The 21,409-nt window shown below is 32.5% G+C and overlaps 3 protein-coding genes across 3 annotated transcripts in view; all 3 read left to right on the top strand.

The window, feature by feature from the left end:
- LOC105214145 (protein archease-like) overlaps positions 1 to 11,143 on the top strand; it is a 59,032-nt gene extending 47,889 nt beyond the window's left edge. Inside the window, exon 6 of the mRNA XM_011187391.3 lies at positions 11,065 to 11,143. The gene's annotated coding sequence lies outside the window, so the exon portion shown is untranslated. The remainder of the gene's footprint in view (positions 1 to 11,064) is intronic.
- Positions 11,144 to 11,882: 739 nt separating this feature from the next.
- LOC128919828 (transcription factor E2f1-like) lies at positions 11,883 to 13,387 on the top strand. The gene is made up of 3 exons (XM_054225240.1): positions 11,883 to 12,377; positions 12,484 to 13,284; positions 13,355 to 13,387. Exons 1-3 carry the CDS (start codon positions 11,883 to 11,885, stop codon positions 13,385 to 13,387), a joined length of 1,329 nt encoding a protein of 442 aa, XP_054081215.1.
- Positions 13,388 to 14,745: 1,358 nt separating this feature from the next.
- LOC105214150 (transcription factor E2f1) lies at positions 14,746 to 19,925 on the top strand. Its single transcript, XM_054229151.1, has 4 exons — positions 14,746 to 14,910; positions 15,037 to 15,259; positions 15,328 to 16,221; positions 19,436 to 19,925. Exons 1-4 carry the CDS (start codon positions 14,761 to 14,763, stop codon positions 19,546 to 19,548), a joined length of 1,380 nt encoding a protein of 459 aa, XP_054085126.1. The 5' UTR covers positions 14,746 to 14,760; the 3' UTR covers positions 19,549 to 19,925.
- The last annotated feature ends 1,484 nt before the right edge of the window (positions 19,926 to 21,409 follow it).

The raw sequence follows: 21,409 nt of genomic DNA, 5'->3' as shown, positions 1-21,409 counted from the left end.
TTTACGCTATAAACTACACGTAGCTGACTGTAGGACCATAAACGTATTGAAACGTAATTCCCCCAAACCAAAGCTATCACCTATTCCGTCGATAACCGCTTGCGTTAACACAAAATGTATTCTAAATATCTATAAACGCTTAAAAATAATACAAATCACTAACACATATTTATGTTGTATGTATCTGTAAGCATTATGTATTCCAATTGCATAAATATTTCATTTAGTGCAAGGAAAGCGGCCTCAAAAGCATATGTATTTTGTTAAAGTGTGGTTAGGTCTAAGGTATCTTGAGTTTTACTATTCTATTATTTATGACAAATAGTAAATATTCTATCATAATATGAGGCATTATTGCAAATTATTTGTTAATATCTTCATCAATATTTATTCAGTTGCCCAAATTGTATCACTTTCAGCGCTAATATTAAACAGCGTTAGCACTTACTTCCTTTTAACTAATTAAATTTTGATTTTATTAGATGAATATATGTATGTATAAACTAGCAAGTTTTTCGCATACATATATATGTGAACGAATGTATTTATATAAATATTTAATTACCGCAGTAAGTACAACACAGGCTGGCTGACGTTCGTATGAATACCAACGCCGCCCTTGTTGGCCCCATAATTTTTCCTTCATACATTTTATTCGCTATTTATTCATTCCACTTTTGTCATTGTACGGGGTATCTCTTAACTTAAGTATGTACGTACATATATGAATTTATTGTTTTTGTAGTTTTATAATTTTATTTTGCCTGCTACTCGGGCAGTTTGTTATTTTGTTGTGCGACTTCTTCATATAGCCGTAGTATTTTTGCATTTGTTGCTCACTCATTCGCGCCAGCTCACCTACGATTAGTAAGCATATTTACCTTTTATATATCGTACATATGTATTATAGTAAATGTATATATATAAGTATATATACTTGTAATTACATAGGTACACAAGTTCGTACTTTTTTATTGATTTTAATACAAATCATTATTATTGTTCAATAATTAAAAAGAATGTATTTGTACTATAAAATGTTTAATAAACGAATTGTTTTCAAAAATCCATATTATTTAACGTACTAAGTTGTATTTGAACTACGTATTCCTTTGATAATAATCAAAATAATATTTTTGTTTGTGAAAAGTTGTAAATATGCGAAAGCGACTTAAAATTATTGTGTTCTCTATATTTTTCATATTTTTTTTGGCTAAACGCTTATCAAAGGTGCCTAGTATTGTTTGGTATTATACACACTCATTCGTATTTATTTAAAGTTTATAAAGAGATTATTTTGTATTCGATCACTTGTACTAACCACAAAACGCTAATGCAGTAAAAGTGTTGCCGCTCAAAGTGCTGCTTCATGTGATTGATATTTTTAGTTTGGATAATGAATTTGCTGATAATTCCTGCATAAAAATTTGTGTTATTGTGTTGGCGATATTCTTGGGGTTTTTCTTCACATTGTATGCATACTCACATACTATATATGTACAAACGATACATACTATAATATAACTTGCATTTTTTTCATTTTTAATGTGTCTCTTATTATTGCTGTTCGTGGCGATAAAAAGGCTGCTCACAAATTATGACTGTTGAACTACTTCTGTATATACATACATGTATGTATATGCATTCTATATATAGAAGCATATGTGTATATAATGTCAGCATCATTGTGTGTACATATATATATATATATATATATACCGATAAAGAAATGCATATTTTTCTCCAACATATATTAAGCAGTTAAGGTTAGTCGATTTCTTAGTCAATCAAATGTATTGAAGAAAATTAAGTTGCTCTAAAGTTTAGCTGACTCTGAAGCAAAAAAAAAAAGATCACTTCCGCACTTTAGAAAGAGAAATATGTTTGCTTTTCAGAATTTGGCATCTATTTTAGACTGTTTAATTTAGCATTTTTTTCCATATTTTACACATTTCTATTAGCCATATTTAAATATATTTATACACATACATATATTTCATTATGTTATTATTATTCAAAATTTAAAGATTTTTTTAAACATTTGTATGTGTGTATTTACATATGACGAAGCACACATCAAAAATTAGGCGTATTATAAACAACACACCTTCCACAAATGCCTTCTACGCACAAATGCTTTTTGTCACTTTGTTTTATAAGCAGATAAATTTTATACTTATACATATACATAGCTATATATACATTTACTTAAAAACAAAAAAAAAAAAAAAACAAAGCAAATACACGAACAATAACAACGTGCTAAGAGGCAAATCCAAAGAAGCCGGCTTACAACTTTTTTTTTATTCTTGCGTGGCTTTGAAGAGAGCTTGCGCATGCTTTACATACGGTATACATATACATCAAACATCTATGTACATACATATGTACATGTAAGCATGTAAGCACAAACGTAGCATATAAAATACGCTTTAACCTTCTTCTTTTTTTTGTCTAACTTGACGCTTTCGCCGCACATCCTATGTTATTGTTGTTGTTGTATTTTTTTATTGAATGAAAAAGCAAATCAGCTGTGTAGCTCTGTTGTTGGGAGTGGTGGGAGTGTTTGCCAATAACAAGCTCCACATACTCATCGTGCTTCGTTGTATGACTCGCGATACTCCCACAGCGTACCAACCAGCGCCACTAACACTCATTGGCGCTTAAATTAAAATACGCTCTCACACTGCAACAAAATGTTTTCCCAGCCGCCGGTTTTAATGATTCTACAACAAACATGAAGTACCTCAACCCCCTTTTTTGGGAGCGCTCAGCAGCGCTCAGCGGCGCATTTGCTTGCTCTCGTCACTGTTCGGTGCTACTCATTTGGCTTTTGCGCCACTCTGGCGCTCTCCAAAGTGACTTTTGTGGAGATATGGGGGAAAAATTGTCTCTCCAACATTTGCTGCCTATTGCTCTCTGAGCCGCTATTTATGTGTGTGTGACTTATCGCGGGCAACACTTGACTCGCTGTCGTTGAAGCGCGCAAACACGTTTTTCATCAAACGTTATATTTACTGTGTTTATAGTACACTTACAGACATATGTACATACATATTCTCATACATGTGGCTGTGTGTGTGATGGTGTGCGTTTGTTGTTTTAGTTGTAATTTAGCAGCTTTTTACATCCCGCCAACAGCGCGCTATGCTACGTTCATCCAACCTTATTCTCCAAACTCATTTAAAGGTTGTTGTTTATATTTTGTTATATTTGTATACTGCTACTTTTTGGCGCGTCTCGTCGCTCCACTTTGCTCTTGACTGAGTAGCTCGCTGTTTTTGTTGTTGTCGCCTCTTTTCGCCACAACAGCTTGCACACGCTCACAATAATATGTATGTATGTATTTATAAAAATGTACTATTTGGGATTGTTGTTTGTGTTATTGTATTTATTATTATTATTTTTAATTATATTAACTACTTATTGACGCGCTTGAATAGTTATTGTTGTATTTGTGCTCTTAAAAATATTCGGAAAAGGAAGAGAGCTCATTGAAAATAGGCGTCGCAGCAAACGCATTTGCGCAGAAATATACAAAATGCCGTATTTTATAATGAAAAAGAAAGTGAAATTATTGTGAAGATTGTCATAAGTGGCGAGCAGCTCTATGTATTAGTATATATGTAGAAATACCACAATGAAGATATTTTATGTTTTTTTTTCACAAAATATTAATTCCTTTATTGATAATAAATTAAATATAAACACCTAGTATTTGTTTCAGTTTTTTCCCCTGCGGTATACATATGTATATACAAGCAATATTTGATCAAATAATGCATACCTACGTACATATGTATTTATTTCTTATCTCAAACACAAGTGGATTTTTTATCAAAACAATTCTCTGACAAAAACCAAATACGTTATCAACTTCAGTACACAAAACCAACACTGATTTCGAATATAATATACAATATTCATTTCACATCAAATGAATATGTTTTTCACCGCAAAATAAAGAAATAAAATGATTTTAAATGTTTCTAACCACTTATTTATAAATTATATATTTTGTAACATCTTATAAATTTGTTACTTACTCACCCATCAATTATTATGAGAAAGAACATAAATTTAAATAGTTTGTGGTTCATATTTTGAATAAATTGCATATATGAGGTGTGTTCTAAAAATAACGGGAATTTCAAAATCAGACATGACATCAAAAATAGCTGTTATTATTTGAACACAAAATTCCAAAATTAATTGAAATTTAGTGAATCTCAGATATTGTGAATTTCTCAGCAACAAATATCCTGTGAGTGCATTATTATTCCCTTTCTGTAAGAATGTGTTCCATTTTATTCCGTTTCTTTTTCCAGTTCAAATATAAACACTTCCGGCTAAATCACTAACTTCGTTTTACTATAAACTCCGTTTACTCACTCTACCAGCAGGTCGTGCTTCAATAATTTAAAACGGTTTAATCGCTTAAAATGTATGTATGTATTTGCTACATGCGATGTTTTATGTTTGAGTACATATGCATAGGGTTTTGTGCCAATCAAGTTCAACGTTCAGCAATTGCATTTTCTCATGTTCTTTATTAAAATGTAGTAATTCTTTTTTTTTTGCGTTTTTTTAAGTGGTTTTTATAGAAGAATAAAATTATTTAATTGATTATGCACCCTTCAGAATTATATAGAGTAATTAGCTTATTAACGGCTTATTAAGGCTGTTGTATACATATACATACATACGTATGTATGTATGTAACTGCTTAGCCTTGCTTACGATCTACACTTTGCCTTGCGTGTCTTCAACGCTTTTTTCACTTGAACACTTTGCATTTTCTTTAGCCAACGCTGCCATTTTATAGCACTCTAGTTCATACGAATTACATTTGTTAAGCTTTTTTGTATGTATGCAAGCTGTGTGTGTGTGTTATTTTTGTAAATGTAAGTAAATCACCGCATTACAATTGGCCGCCATTTACCCCTATTTGTCTTACTCATACACGCACATACATTTAGATTACATTATGTACATACATACATACATGCATATACTGTTCGTATATACGAGTATGTTTGTATGTGTTTACTCTAGATAAACCGTGTCGCCACATATTTTGCCCTAATGTGTTTGTTTTTCAAATTATGAAACATAAATTATCAAATTGAAAAAATAATATTTTCATTTCATAAAATAAAAAGCGATAATATTACATAAACTGTAATTACAAATCGCCCTAACTACGAAAAGCAATCTAATCGTATGGCTCAGTATTTTAGTGCCTTTAAATACAATAAAAATAAAATTTGTTTAAGAGTTCTGCCACTTTACTGCAAAATTAATATTTATGTGTATATATGCATATACGGTGTTGTCCGATAAAATAAAGCCACTCAAACGCTGATGATGTTACTTCATTTCAAAATTTTTTGTGAACCCAATATTCTATAAACAAACTGTAGCTCCATAATCACATCATCTATGAATAGTTTACATATAATTCTGAATTCAATTGCGCCTTCGGTTTTTGCAAATCAGTGAAGGTGTGCTCTTGACTGTGCAACGACGTGTGCTTTATATAATAATATTATATATAAATATAGCCAAATGATAAAATTATACATAGTGCGAAGCGAAAAACTTTAATCGGATAAAATTTGCAACAAAACGTGCGTAAATGGTTTTAATTTTATACATTTGATGTTTCATAAAAATTAGATATAAAAATGGGAAGATCCAAGCACAGTCCTGTATGCCGAAAACTGATAAAAATTTGAGTATACAAATTAAAAAGCAAAGGGAAATTGATCGTATTGTAACAAAAATTCGAAAATAGGTGTAAAAAATCCAAAATCCTGTGTGAGGTGAAAAAATATCCCTTTGTTAACTCATCTGCCCTTAAGAAGCAGCAGTTGGGCGTGTATGCTTCAACCGTTCGATCAAAAAGAAGTTGAAAACTAAAGTTTCGGAAAGTGCAGTTTCTGACCAAAGTGAATGTAAAACACTGCTAAAATGTGCCAGAGATCGTGTGGATTGGTCTGCTAGTAAGTGGCGAAACATTCTTTGGTCAAATGAAACCAAAGTTAATTTATGCAATTCTGATCAAGGCAAGCGCCCAATACCGAATTTCTCCAAAAAAAAAAAAATTATTGAAATTCATTGATTTCAAATTATTATAGTGCTAGCTCTATTTCATCGCACATCACTGTATATATTCTGTTGTTTACCTCTTCACAATTACTATGAAGCAAAATAAAAACTGCAGGCATTTTTTTAATTTTATTAATTTCTTTGTTGCTCTTATAAAGGGTGATTTTTTAAGAGCTTGATAACTTTTTAAAAAAAAAAAAACGCATAAAATTTGCAAAATCTCATCGGTTCTTTATTTGAAACGTTAGATTTGTTCATGACATTTACTTTTTGAAGATAATTTCATTTAAATGTTGACCGCGGCTGCGTCTTAGGTGGTCCATTCGGAAAGTCCAATTTTGGGCAACTTTTTCGAGCATTTCGGCCGGAATAGCCCGAATTTCTTCGGAAATGTTGTCTTCCAAAGCTGGAATAGTTGCTGGCTTATTTCTGTAGACTTTAGACTTGACGTAGCCCCACAAAAAATAGTCTAAAGGCGTTAAATCGCATGATCTTGGTGGCCAACTTACGGGTCCATTTCTTGAGATGAATTGTTCTCCGAAGTTTTCCCTCAAAATGGCCATAGAATCGCGAGCTGTGTGGCATGTAGCGCCATCTTGTTGAAACCACATGTCAACCAAGTTCAGTTCTTCCATTTTTGGCAACAAAAAGTTTGTTAGCATCGAACGATAGCGATCGCCATTCACCGTAACGTTGCGTCCAACAGCATCTTTGAAAAAATACGGTCCAATGATTCCACCAGCGTACAAACCACACCAAACAGTGCATTTTTCGGGATGCATGGGCAGTTCTTGAACGGCTTCTGGTTGCTCTTCACCCCAAATGCGGCAATTTTGCTTATTTACGTAGCCATTCAACCAGAAATGAGCCTCATCGCTGAACAAAATTTGTCGATAAAAAAGCGGAACACCGAACACTGATTTTGGTAATAAAATTCAATGATTTGCAAGCGTTGCTCGTTAGTAAGTCTATTCATGATGAAATGTCAAAGCATACTGAGCATCTTTCTCTTTGACACAATGTCTGAAATCCCACGTGATCTGTCAAATACTAATGCATGAAAATCCTAACCTCAAAAAAATCACCCGTTAATTGAGAAAGTGCATAACTATACTATATCAGGCAATAACAAGCGTATCATATGAAATTAAAAACCTTACGTGAAATTCTATACACAATGTTGAAAAACAACAACAGTGAAATGAAAAACCAACATATTTCAACCAGTTAAGCTTAAGAAAAAGCAAAAAACATGTTTTATTTTAGTATACATTCTGCTTGTGGTTTTCGTTATTTAACGAGTGCTGTTGTGACCACACAACTCTGGTATGCGACTTCACTAAATTGAATATGATGCTTGGAAAAAGGTTTTGGTTTACTGCTGTACCGAAAAGCCCTCATATTAAAATATTTTTACTATATATGTATGTATGTATGTGTGTCATTGCTGATCGCCGCCTAAACGGAGGAATCCCAAATCACTGAGCACCAGTGTACCAGTGTATTGTATGTTTGGCTCTCGTATCGGATTTCAGCATGCTTTTGCCTAATATTTCATTCATGCGAAAGCAGTTACCGTTGGCTCATCCGCTCCCTTATGGCTTATGGCTGCAAGCGCATACGCAACCAAGCGAAGTTTACGCGATCGCTTCATCCAACCATTGCCGTGTGGAATCGGAGCAGAGCGGCTCATTTAGTCTTATGTAGAATGTGTGCTTTCCCGTCTGCTAAAGCCGTTTTAATTTCGCCAGCGTCAGCGAATTCTTTTCCAAAATACTTCTTACAGTTACTTAATATGCTTATGTGCAAACATACATATGTATGTATGTCTTGTGGCTTGCACATCAGCTGTTTTCAAGTTCTTGTTTGGCAGCTAATAATTGTTTTTGGTGTTTGATTTAAGCCACATACACACATATAACCCAGACGACTCAGAATGTAATGCACTTTGGTGTACATAGCTTTTGTAATTCGCTAATTTCTGACTTCGTTCGTTACTACTTTTGCTAATTGGTAAAAGAATGTTTGCCGTTTCTATTTAACTTTGCTCGCAAGTTGTCAGTTCTTTGGCATATGCGAGTATGGTACATACAAATTCAGTTGCACTTATTCAGTGACGACGGGTGGTCGAGCAATTCTGTTTGTTTGTATGTAAGTATGTATACTGATTAGACTTATCACATTGCTTCGTTTAGCGCTCCCAGCGTTTTTGGTCATTATTTTTTGCATATTTATGGCTTATTAATGTTGTTGAGAGGAATTATCAGCATTTTTTGTATTTATAAAGAACTATCAGCATTTTTTGTATTTATAAAGAACTGTTTGATGATTCATAAGTTTCAGTCAAGGCTAAAATCCGTTAATATTTAATTTAATCTCACAGCTCTTCATATAGTTTCTCTACAAGGATTACTCTAAGATAAAAAAAAATAGGTGCACAGTATAGGCACAGAATATGACGTAATTTCTTCATTATATACAACTTTCGCATATATTTTGAGAATCTAATAAACTGCTTCCCTAGTTATTGATATATACAAAACTAATATGTGTTAATAACTTTGCTTAGACCTTTTGCTTTTTGTTTTTTTTTTACTTCTTATAAATTTATTACTTATTTAGACATTAATTATTAAGAGAAGAAATAAATTTAAATAGTTTGTTGTTCATATGTTGGATATTTTCATATAAGAGGTGTGTTCAAAAATAACCGGAAGAGAGAAAGACGTTTTGCTTATTGTCATTTAAGCCTGGACGGTATTCACCAAAGTAGTCTTTTTTGAACAGTTTAAAACCATATTAAGAAATTATTGGTGCCTCAAAAGCACTTGACAGTTACTTGACGCATACATGCACATTTCTAAAGGTGCTCACGCATATATGTACATATGTATATACAACGAACAATATAATATTCGCGTCATTCTACGCTAACGTTACGACTATTTTTCAACGTTCTTCCTGTCACACACTATACACTAAATATTTATTAAATTTAAACTTTTTTTTTTTGGTTAAAGCTTGAGCATTACTAATTTACTGAGTTCAGCATTTTTTTGTGTCTAACCAATGCCATTAAGCTTAAGCGACGCTTGTTTTCAAACCAACAACTATTTTTTTGTTCCTATCACTTCGGCATTTATGCTTCTTCTTCTACTTCTTGTTTGCTCAGCAAGATGTCAATAAACTCGAATTCTAGAAAAATATGCTAATAAATAGTTGGCGAGGAGCATGAAAAATATGAAAGACAATAAGAGCAAAAATAGGAAAAAAGTATGTACAACAAAAACTAGCGTTTTATAAAAAAGTAACGTTATATTCAAAGTCAAGCTGAAGTGACAAATGCGCGTAAATAAATATGCCTAGGTGTACACACAATCGTAGAAACATACCGTGCATTGGGAATTGAAGAGCAGCTGGGAATTGTATAAAAACTGAAATCAAACATAAATTAATAAAAAAAAAATAAAAAAATAGGAAATTGGTGAGTTGTAGAAAAGTAAGACATTTGTGCTTTGGGAATGAGGTCGCAGGCGTTTTTGCTGCTTTGTTTGAAGAGTTGTATGCTTGTGTTTTATGTGCGCTGACTTTGTCGACACACATTTTTAATTTTATTTCATATTTTGTGATATAAACAAATTTATATATATTTAAAGTTGTGTTTAAATGATTGCTGTTCTCTAAGCAACAAGCTGGTTTGCTTTCATAGAACATAGCATAATATTAAGGTTAAACTAACAAAAAGGCGCGCAAAAAAACTAGAACACAATATATTTTGGGATTTTTTCTAAACTTTTCAACTCTAGCTCTAGTTTGCTGCTAGATAGTTAAACACAGCTATTAATTAATCAACTTAATGCGAAAAGCAGTTTTTTCCATCCAACTGGTTTTCAATTATACAGTGATATTTTTTCATGATTTCCCGCCCAAAGCATTCAACCAACTGTTGGTTGCTTCCACGCCGCAAACTGTATACAAATCAAATGTCCACATAAATTTTATTTAAATATTTTTTTTACTTTTTTATTTTTTATTTATTTAATTTTTTTTTTATTTTTAAATTAGCAATTTCTGCATATTCTTTATTTCTACAAAGGGCATAACGAAGACTAAATTTCATACTTTCCTTCCTGTTAATTAACATGCGAACGATAGCGCTTAGCTGTCGCCCGCCAACTCCACCTTCGCCTAGCGACTCACCAATCTAATGGTACAAGCCTGCGATTCTATATACATATACATAGGTACATACATACACTCATATGTGCTCATGCATTACTCACTCCCCATTGTCTTAACTAACTGACTGCCCGAGTTGGCTGACCTCTGCTACACATAAAGTGGAGTAGTAGTGTAATATTTTAAAACCAATAACTGCTGACTTCGAGTCGTAGTCTAGTGACTTTTGCGTTCTCTACCTTCTCTTGTGTTTGTTATTTGATTTTTGTTTTTGTTATTTGTCTCCACTTCCTCTTGCCTTTTGATTTTATGAGCACAGCTTGCTTTTGGTAGTTCACATCGTTAAATTAACGTTGTTGTTGTTTCAACACATTCACTACTATATTTTTTATATACCATATTATGGCGTCTTTCTTGTGTTTCATTGCAAAATCATAAACAAATATTGCAGATTTCGACATGGAAATAAAATTGGAAATTGGAATAATGTATATATATTCACAAATAATTAAAAACGAGCGGGTAATGTGTGTATAGATGTAACTACATGCGTAAAAGACGTAAGATTATATTGGGTATGATAACTGCTGGAATTCATTTCACTAATTTTAAATACGCAATGTAAGGGTTCTCGAAATTTATTACTGATATTTGTTATGAAGTATATGTTTGTGTCATTTATCTTCTCTGAACATTACGTACAAAACCACTATATCTTTCTATTTCATTTTAAATCTTTACTAATGCTCACATTTTTCATTTCTTTCATTTCAGATGAAAAGAATCCTTAGGTGCTAATTTAGAGAATAAGAAAATTTTAAGTACAATAAAAAAGTTATCAACTGCAACAACAGCAACAACCACAAAACAACTAGTATAACTAAAAGAACTCAAAGGAATAGCAAGAAACCACGGAACCAGAAAGTACTAAATCAAAAACAACAAAAAAAAAAACAAAAAGAAACAAGTTTTTAATTAGTAATCAAATAAATGCAAAGCTCTCTTTTTTCGATACGAGAATCGAAGTAGTGAAAAACAAACGGTGATTGTGAAGCAAACGGAAATAGTAAGACTAAGTAAATAAGCTACCAGAGAAATGCGCATTGTACAGCAATACAACTACAACTACAAACTGAATTGAGCACTGAGCGAATGAAAAAAAGTAGAAAGCTAAACGTCGAAAAGTACGTACAATAAGCCAACAAAGCCAAAATTAGTGAAGAAGAAAAAAAAGAAAGGGAAGAGGAGAGCACACAACTTGGGAAAAGTGAATAACACGTTTAAAAAACCTATATATAGTCTACAGATATATATTTTTATAAGTAAAGAGTTTCTAAAACTAAGCAAAATAAAGCAGCGATTTTACATGAAAAGAGCAAAGTAAAATTTTAGTTTAAAGTTAATGCATAGTTGCAGGCGTAAGCGCACCACAGTCGCAGAGACCCCGCAACCAAGTTCCACAATCAACACGTAATCCAGTAATCAAGGTGTCGTAACGTTTCGAACGCCAAACACATACACTCTAACATTTGTGCTTACTTAATAGCCGAGCAACAGTGAGACAAACAAGCTCACAAACAAAGCGCGCAAAAATGCCCAAATATTTTATAGCTTCAGCGCCCACAACATCAGCAGCGAGTACGGCCTACAACAGTAATAACAGCGGCAGTACCAACAACAATAATGGTACATCGCAAATGGTTATTAAATCGGCCGTGCGGCAACTCTCCTACGACATGGTCAGCACCAGTGGCAAAAGTGGCAACACGAAACGAAATTCCAATACGTCATTTGTGGCGTCCTCATCCTCCGGCTCATCATCACCTGTATCCATTATGATGCAGGGCGGTGAACAACATCAGCGGCAACAAAAGACACAAGTGATTAGCAGTGCAGCGTCAGCGCATACTGCAACGCATCTGCTGGATCATGGCTATGGTGTGACGATTAAGCAGACACCGTCGACATCGTCGTCAGCCTCGTCATCAGCAACAACGGCGACAACTCATTTCACCGGCAAATACACGTCCACGGTGGCGAGCAGGAATCCATCTGATTCCACGCCACACATAACGGAGTACTACAAAGTGAGTGTGTGCCTCATACGGTCCACATACATACATACATACATATAGTATATAGTTATATTAATTTACTTATGCATGTATTTTATTTTTTCCGTTGCGTGTGTAGCAAGTGAAACGACGTAATCCCACACCTATTTCCGAACAAAGCAGCCATCCCAAGAAACAAGCCAAACATCAATACGCGTCCGATGAGTTTTCCAGCAATGTGGTGGTGGTGCAACAGCAACCGCCGCGCTCACAACAATTCCAACATAAATCCACCAAACAACAAGTGTTGGTGCGCACCAACTCGCAAACGCAACGTGTTGCACTGTCGGGGACAGGTTCAACGTTACAATTCGCTGCGCCCTCACCGCAACCACAACGCCCGCCATCGTCTGCCTCGTCGACCTCATCGTCAATTGCATACAAATCGGGCACACCCTCATCCGCCTCTTCATTACCCGCCTCGAAGCGCACACCTGAAGGCAATCGTGCTGACACCTCTCTGGGTATATTAACGAAAAAATTCGTCGATTTACTGCAAGGCTCACCCGATGGCGTTGTTGACCTCAATGATGCGTCAGCCAAATTGTTGGTACAAAAGCGACGCATCTACGACATTACGAATGTGCTAGAGGGTATTGGCATACTGGAGAAGAAGTCGAAAAATAACATACAATGGAAGTGTGGCAACTCGCTGGTGAGTTCGGATCGTACGCGTGACATGCAATTGGAGAATGAAAGACTCGAGCAAAAGGAGAATCAGTTGAATACGCTGATTGATCAGATACGCGAAGAACTGAGTAGTGAGATTTCGAATAACAATCAATTGGCCTATGTGACGCATACCGATTTGAAGAGTGTCGATCTGTTTAAAGATCAGATAATAATTGTCATTAAAGCGCCACCAGAAGCCAAACTTGTGGTAAGTGTTTGCAATAGTAGAGGCGTTAAAATGTTATAAAAATAATAAATTGTAAAAACATATTCCCGAGATACAAAGAACACAAATAACTCTAATACCGTGAGGAAAATTATTTAAAAATATTGTGGTAATAATGAAGTTAATTTAATTAACTATAATTAAAAGTTACTTATACGCCCGGTACGCCAGATAAAATTATTTTTTTTAAGATATTAATAATATCTACTATAACCTATTTGATTTTGCTTAACTTTCAAAGCGAATTTAATGCAGTCGGCGAGAATTTATATTTTAAACTTTGTTACTACTTTTTATTGACGTTAATGGGCAAATTATAGAATATATTTATAAACTCTATTAGTTACTCATACGCACTGGCGTTCACGTTTTATTTTTTTCTTAAAAAGTTTAATTTTTTTCTAATTTTATAAATTTATTTTTTTAAATACTCAAATTTTTTAAATCCTTCTGAAAATTAAACCATATAAATTTAATTGATACTGAAATGAAAATGTAGATTTCAATATTTTTGCCAAATTGTGTTCCAATTGTCGCTCATACATACACCTACATATATTTAGTTAATTTATTTATTTGTTTAAAAAGTGAGAGCGACACATTTTGCTGCACGACATTATTGTCTGCATACCTTTCGTTGATTCGCTTGTGCTATTTATAGGAGTTTTAATATTCAAATACGTCTGAAACGATACGAACGCCTGAAACAAAATCAATTTGAATTTCATTAGCGGCGTGATTTTCTGATGGCAAAACATTCAATTGTGTGTCTTACTATATACATACATATGAATATTAAAAGAAATTAAAAGTTGTTGTCGAATTCGAAGTAAAAGTTTTCCTCGATTAAGTTGCTTCACAGCGCGCAGACATACTACAAAAAAATACAATCTCAGCCACTAGTGTACTAGTGTGGGAAACTCGTGTGGCACACGAGTTATTGCAACATAGTCAGAGATATAAAGAAATGGCGGCCAAAAGTACAAATCGTACCACAAATGAAATTAAATAAAATCAACGCGAACGGACAGCGTCTCTTGCCGGTAGCGAGAATTAGTTGCTTTAGCGCAATGAAAAAACAGCAATCATTTCTAAAAATATACCAACACGTTGGTACCCACACATAACAGTCTATGTATGTATATACATAAATGTTCCAATTGTATGAATTTGGCTAAAAAGCGTATTTCAACATGGGTCATTTTGTCTGTTTAATACAAATATATCGGGTGCATAATACAGAAATATCACTTTGTTTCTCATTTTTATGAAATGGAAATTTCTGATATTTATCAATTTCTCTATTTAAATTTTTGAATCTAAATCATAGCATAACCCCCTCTAATTTCAATTAGACATACTACGCCACTGTAGATGCACGTCGCTTGTCGAACGTAGAGCGTCGATCGGCCGTTCATTCGTCTAAAATTATAGACATATAGAAATGTGTATATATATATGCTGAACCAGACAGTCAATGTATTCTTAGGAAAGCAGCGCAGCAAATGTCCGCATTCAAGTAGTCGTTTGCAGCGTGCTAAAATTCGCGCGTGTAGACTTGAAATAGCGCCGACTATTTTCGTAGCCGTCACTTTGTTGCGAACTGTGGTATGGGAAATAAATCACTGGAAATTGCTGCCTGTTTCAATAAAAATATTTAAGCTTATTTCAAATTTGATTACAAAATTATCGTCTTTTGTTAATATATTTATCGATAATTCTCTCTTTTTACAGTTACCTGACACACTTTGCCCACGTGAGATCTACGTTAAGGCCGAGAATAATGGCGAGATTAACGTATTCCTATGTCACGACAATTCACCCGAAAATTCGCCAACATTCTCATCACCTGCCGCCCCGCCATACCGTCAACAGCCGCATCAATTCAACGATCCCCTATTTAATGATATCAGCCGGTTGACACAAAGTCTCGATGACGACAAACGAATGCGCCTAGGTAACTAAATCACCATTATACGTACTCTAATTGTTTGTATTTCTAAATACCGTGTTAATTTTGCACAGGTCTACCACCGCTCTCTGCGTCCAACGTTTCAACATCCACGTCCACGGGCAATACATATCCGGACAGTGCCGCACCCGTCGTACGTTCAGCACAACGAAATCTCAATAAATCGATTGAGGATGCCGCACGTCAAAACGCTGCTGGTCCGGCCAATGGTGCTGGTGTCGATGGAGCAACCGATTATAATTGTGATATCGTTGGCAACTATCATACACAACAGCCGCAGCAACAGTCCAGCAGCCATGCGGTTGCGCATGATGGCAACGACTACAATATGCAACCGACTCTAACGCGGCCCGTGTTGACGCAAGCCGAAGCTGAACGCATTTACGAGCAAGATTTCGATTGTGAGATGTTTGGCAAACGTAAGGTGGCCACCGCGTACGGTGGTGCCGGTAGTCAAAGGCAACAGCAACAGCAACAGAGTAGTGATTCAACAAACCATACGCTTAATAGTTGTAGTAACAATAGGAAGGCAGGTCTTAAAACCGATGTATCCATGGTGAATAGTGCAATTGAAGAGCATAAAACAGCAGCGGAAGCAGCAGTGGCTGTAGCGGCGACGGCTACGGCCGCAGCGACAGCAAACACGGTTATGCGCTCTTCAGAAACGGTACCATCATCAGTGAATAGACGTGGAGGTGCCGATGAAACCGCTGCAATTACATCGTCTGCTGTGTCGTCATCAATTACGCATACGCCCTCTATGTTTGGTGCCGGTAGCGCGATAAACAACAGTCGGCATTCCTCTAGCGATGGTGGCGATATCGGCCGCTTGGACTCACATTTGGCGCACATGGTCGATTCGAATGGCGGAGCAGGCGTCCGGAACGCACTCATTTCGAATTCGTTGAACCTATTGAGTCCACCGCCATTGTCAGGCGTGCAGAACTGTAAGCAAAGATTTCACTTTTTCATAGCCTTAAATTATCATGTAGTTGTTGTAATTGTTGTTTGCTTTTATTTTTTAAGTTGTGGCTGTAGTTTTTCTATTGTTTGCAATATTTATAAATAACAAATGAATTTGCGGGAGGTTTTCAAAACATTCAAATGTAGATTTAAATTTGGTTGGCTTCTATTTAGTATTTAATTTAATCCTTAAATTTTATTGTCTCTCACACATACATACTAACACGCTCTATTTACTGCAATAATAATAACAAACGCAAAATTTATAAATGTGGTACATAAATAATCTCTATTTATCGAAAATATGAGTTTCTTACCGCTCTTTAACTGCACTACATAAACTTCGCCTGCATACATATAGTCAGCGTCATTCATCATTTAACGAGAAAAACTCTTGACGGGAGCTCTGGCTGTGATTTGCGTTTCACCATCAGATATCATTTCGCATCACAGTCTGAGTTCTTGCTGAGCGCTTTTCAAAGTTCAACAACGAGCCTGAAATTTACGTTCCATCGATTGAAATACAAAAATATAAGGATTTGCTACGATTGACAGCAACCAATGTAAAAACAAGCAAAATTTACCTACATTTTATATAATAAATTAATAATAAAATTAACTAAAAATACAACTGTAAATATAACGAAAACAAAAAATTAATACAACGATAATACATTGTAGCGGAAAATTTCCTGCTTCGGTTGTACTAGATAATAACATTTTAAGCTACACAAAACTTGCGTACACTTACAACAAAAGCTCATAGAAAATATTAGCATTCAAAATATTTTTTTTTTCATACATCCTACATACATACATAAACACATTAATAAATTTGGAATATAAAACATAAATATATATATGTAAAATAAAAGTGATTAATTTGGTGTCATATTCAGTGAATTATTTTTCGTTATATTTTGTTATTTACTATAGCTTTACTTTTTATTAAATTTTTTTATTTTTTATTTTTTATTTATTTTAAAAGCACAGAACGAGAATTCAGTCCTCAATTTGAAGTATACAATTCTATAGTTAACAATGATTCCAAAAAATTACAAGCGAAATATCTTCAAAATCAACAAATATTTAACATACGCGTCCGTTAGCATGTGTATTAGATAAATTGCTAATAAATAAGGTCTAGAAAAAATAAATTAAAGCAACCGTTTTCAAAGTGTGTATAAAACTAATAATTTTGGCTAAAGACCATCTCTGCATCTTTCATTTGATTAAAGTCTGCCTAGCATCTCAAATTTATAACTATTTTATTTTGATGAATTTTCCTTTTTTCGTATGAAAAGTAATATTTAAATTTCTGTATATGTATATTTGCCTTTGTTTGATTTTTAAGAAAGTAGGTGTTATTGTTTTAACTTCTTCAGTTCTTAAAAATCTACACTCTTATGTTCAATTATTTTAGAACTTTGAAATACATATTTTTTACTATAAAATTATTTATTACAAACAATAAAAAAGTAAAGCATAATAAAACATAGAAAACTGTATATTCTATAAAATAAGTGATAAATCATCAATGCAATTATTTTTCAAAACATCGAGTTCAAGTTACCCAATATTTGCAAAATATTCGTAAAAAAATTCATTTTGGAACTGAATTCTCGTGGTTCTGCATTGCATACCATGACAAGGTAAACGTATTGTATTTGAAATTTTGTAGCACCATGAGATTCAGCTCTGGCGTGAATTTCAAAACAATTATATGCATTAATTAAGAAATATGAATATATTATTAAATATAAATGATAAGCAGGCACAGCTGGTGCTTAGTATAGTAATTTATGAAATCCACTAATTTTTAACCTCAATTATTTCTTTTTTTTTCATTTCAAAGGAAATCGTTTTTTGTTTTATTTATTCGTAAGCGTTATACATCATTATTAGGTCTACAACTTTCGCCGCTTTTTTTGTAAATTTAAGGTTTTTTCACTTAGGACAGTCTCACCGTACGTATCCGAAAGCATTCGATGAGCCTCAGCCGTACTTTTCTTGGAATTAAAAAATATAAGCAAAATGTCCCCCAAATGTCGAGAATTCGGCTCAAAAAGTGACATTTTCAGTTGAGCATAAGTTTGGGATGCAAACCAGGGACCGGAAATAAGAGTTATTTTACAATTTTTAATAAAAAAAATCATACATAAAGGAACATCGTAGAAAAGTTTTGATTACACCATCATGATTTTTGGGTGAACTATATGCGAAATATTGTATGATTTTTAAATTTTGATTTTTATATATTTAGATCACAAATAAAAGTTATTTTTGATTTTTATTTTTTTAGATCAAAAATAAAAGTTATTTTTGATTTTAATTTTTTTAGATCAAAAAATAAGAATTATTTTTAATTTTTCTATTTTTAAATCCATAATAAAAATCAATTCAAAATTTGTGACATATAAAAATTGGAATAATGCAGCATATTGTAATACATACGGCATAAATAGATAAATAAAAATTTTAAATTGATTTTTATTATTGATTTAAAAATATAAAAATCAAAAATAATTCTTATTTTTGGATCTAAAAAAATAAAAATCAAAAATAACTTTTATTTTTGATCTAAAAAAATAAAAATCAAAAATAACTTTTATTTTTTATCTAAATATATAAAAATCAAAAATAATTTTTATTTTTGATCTAATTATATAAAAATCAAAAATAACTCTTATTTTTTGATTTTTTTGATAAAAGTCATAAGAGTTACGGTCCCTGATGCAAACAGATCTCTACAAAATTTTGTTGGGTTAATGTTGACACAAATGTCCAAGATCGATATAAAACGATTTAATCGATCAGTGCTTGACCGTAGAGACATCAATTGGAAAACGGCGGAAGCAAAGTTGTAGACCTAATAACATAAAAGTAAATATGTAGGAAACTTTAACAATCGGTCACATTATTTATAAAGTAACCTAATACGTATAAAAAATTTAAAAATTGTAATTATAATAATTTTACTAAACTTCTAACAAACTAAATTTTATATTTTCATTTTATTATTTTTATATATTTAAAAAATACATAATTATTTAATTAATTGTTTAATAATTTAACTGTTGCAATTAATTCACCTAGAAATAAAAATTTTGTGCAGCTTATTAAAGAACATTTTCTTCTTTTTCGTACTTTCATATCATTTTCTGCCTGTGTGCCTGTGCAATCACAAACACCATATAGACTTTGATGATCTGCCACCGTTCCTACCCATCGAACCACCGCTCGATGTCGACTACAACTTCTCACTGGACCAAACGGAGGGTCTTATCGAGTTATTTAATGACTTTGCCTAAAATTTTAAATATAAATAAATTGAAGAAATTAAAAAAATATATATATATATTAATACATAAATAGTTGTTTAAGCAAGTTAAAATAAAATCAATGTATGTATATGTGTAATCACAACCACCAATAAAAACTGCAAAAAAAAATTAATAAATTATATTAACAACTTCTGTATGCTATTGAATGGAAATTGAAGTAATATTATTATTACTACTATTATTATTATTATTATTATTAATTATTATTATTATTAATTTAATTTTATAAATATATTCTTTATATAAATACATACATACTTTATATATACATATATAGTTAATAAGAATTGTTAATACATACATACAGAAAACTGCAGTAAAACAAAAACAAATGCGAAAACTCACACCTCAGAATTTAATATGTGTAAAATAAATTAGCGTTTGAAATCAATGAAATCAAACAAAAAAGGGTTTTAAGATTGTTTGAGTGAAAATGCGGAGCGCATACAAAACTTAGACAATTAATTAATTTTGTTTGAAATTATTAATTTATTATATGCGAGTACATACATATATACTTTAATATTCATACATATTGCAACAGTTATTAATGATTTCGATTATCAATGAATAATGTATGTAACAAGTACACAATTCGCGCACACATACAACAGCAGCACATAATACCACTTTTATAGCCCTGAAAACCAAAAAACAAGAATATATAAATGGAAAACAGTGTGCAGAGCTAATAAAGAAATCAATTAATAAATTCAAGTAATAAAAAATAGAAAAGAAAGCCTATAAAATAAAATCAACAGAACAGCAGATAAATTATAATTCAGGAAACCAGGGAGGGCAAATTAACATTTATCTAGCAAATGTGTAAATTTATATGCAATTTTTGTACACTTTATTTGGTTCTCTCCAATATTGTAACTGCGTATTTTCTATTAAAAATCATTTCATTTAAATTCTAAAATTCAGTCTAAATGTAAAGGAATTTATACAAATTGTACGCTGGTAACGCAAAAAATTAATTTATGTGACTTTTATAAAGCTGAATATGTTTGTGAAAAATAGGTGAGATCTGAAAAAGTTATCGTTAAGCAAGCATATCCAAGCCACTTTAAAAGTACGAGCTTCAACTGCATACAACAATATAATTAATACGCTTCCTTCTACGGGTTTACGTTTTTGGCATTGCATACTTAACGTTAATAAAAACTCATTATAAATTCGTTCAATGATTCCAATTAATACAAAGAGTGGTCGTTTATAAGTTGAAAACCTACTGCTATGTTAACAATATGGATAAGAAAATGTTTACTTACGCTTGTCATCTGAAGTACACTAAAAAAAAATTGGTACAACTGTATGAACTAAACGCAGTTGTGTCAAACTAATGCAAAGACAATTATATTTACATATTATTTTACTCATTATTAAATTTCTGTTGAATGTGAAATTGTTTAAAGAAAAATAAAATATTTCATAAAGAAAGAAAGAATGTGAAAATATTAAAAATGTTATATATTCATATTTTTGTTTTTATAAAACTTGTATTTTGTTTTGGCTTCTATTCAGTTTCACTCAAAATAATTTAATATAACAAAATTTGTAAATTTCATTTTGAAAAGCTAGTTCTTGAGCCATTTTCTTAAACTATTGATTAATATTAACATTTATACTCCTAAACATAGAATCTACAAAATTATATTTTTTCACTTTACTTTATCATTCTGCATTAACTGTTTGATATTCCAATTTTGTTTATTTCATTTCAAATTCGACACTCAAAACTGACAACTTCGGTTAAACAAAATATTACATATTTTTAATATATAAAGGGTGATTTTTTAAGAGCTTGATAACTTTTTTTAAAAAA

Source organism: Zeugodacus cucurbitae, chromosome 2 (genome assembly GCF_028554725.1).
Source record: "Zeugodacus cucurbitae isolate PBARC_wt_2022May chromosome 2, idZeuCucr1.2, whole genome shotgun sequence".
Lineage (NCBI taxonomy): Eukaryota > Metazoa > Arthropoda > Insecta > Diptera > Tephritidae > Zeugodacus > Zeugodacus cucurbitae.
Note: the sequence above shows the minus strand (reverse complement) of the source record. Positions and strands in the feature narration are given on the sequence as shown.

Coding starts and splice junctions, on each gene's coding strand:
- LOC105214150 (XM_054229151.1), top strand. CDS start 14,761: ATGCTGAACCAGACAGTCAATGTATTCTTAGGAAAGCAGCGCAGCAAA. Junction 14,911..15,036: donor TCACTTTGTTGCGAACTGTG/GTATGGGAAATA, acceptor CTCTTTTTACAG/TTACCTGACACACTTTGCCC. Junction 15,260..15,327: donor CGACAAACGAATGCGCCTAG/GTAACTAAATCA, acceptor AATTTTGCACAG/GTCTACCACCGCTCTCTGCG.
- LOC128919828 (XM_054225240.1), top strand. CDS start 11,883: ATGCCCAAATATTTTATAGCTTCAGCGCCCACAACATCAGCAGCGAGT. Junction 12,378..12,483: donor ACATAACGGAGTACTACAAA/GTGAGTGTGTGC, acceptor TTGCGTGTGTAG/CAAGTGAAACGACGTAATCC. Junction 13,285..13,354: donor CACCAGAAGCCAAACTTGTG/GTAAGTGTTTGC, acceptor CATATTCCCGAG/ATACAAAGAACACAAATAAC.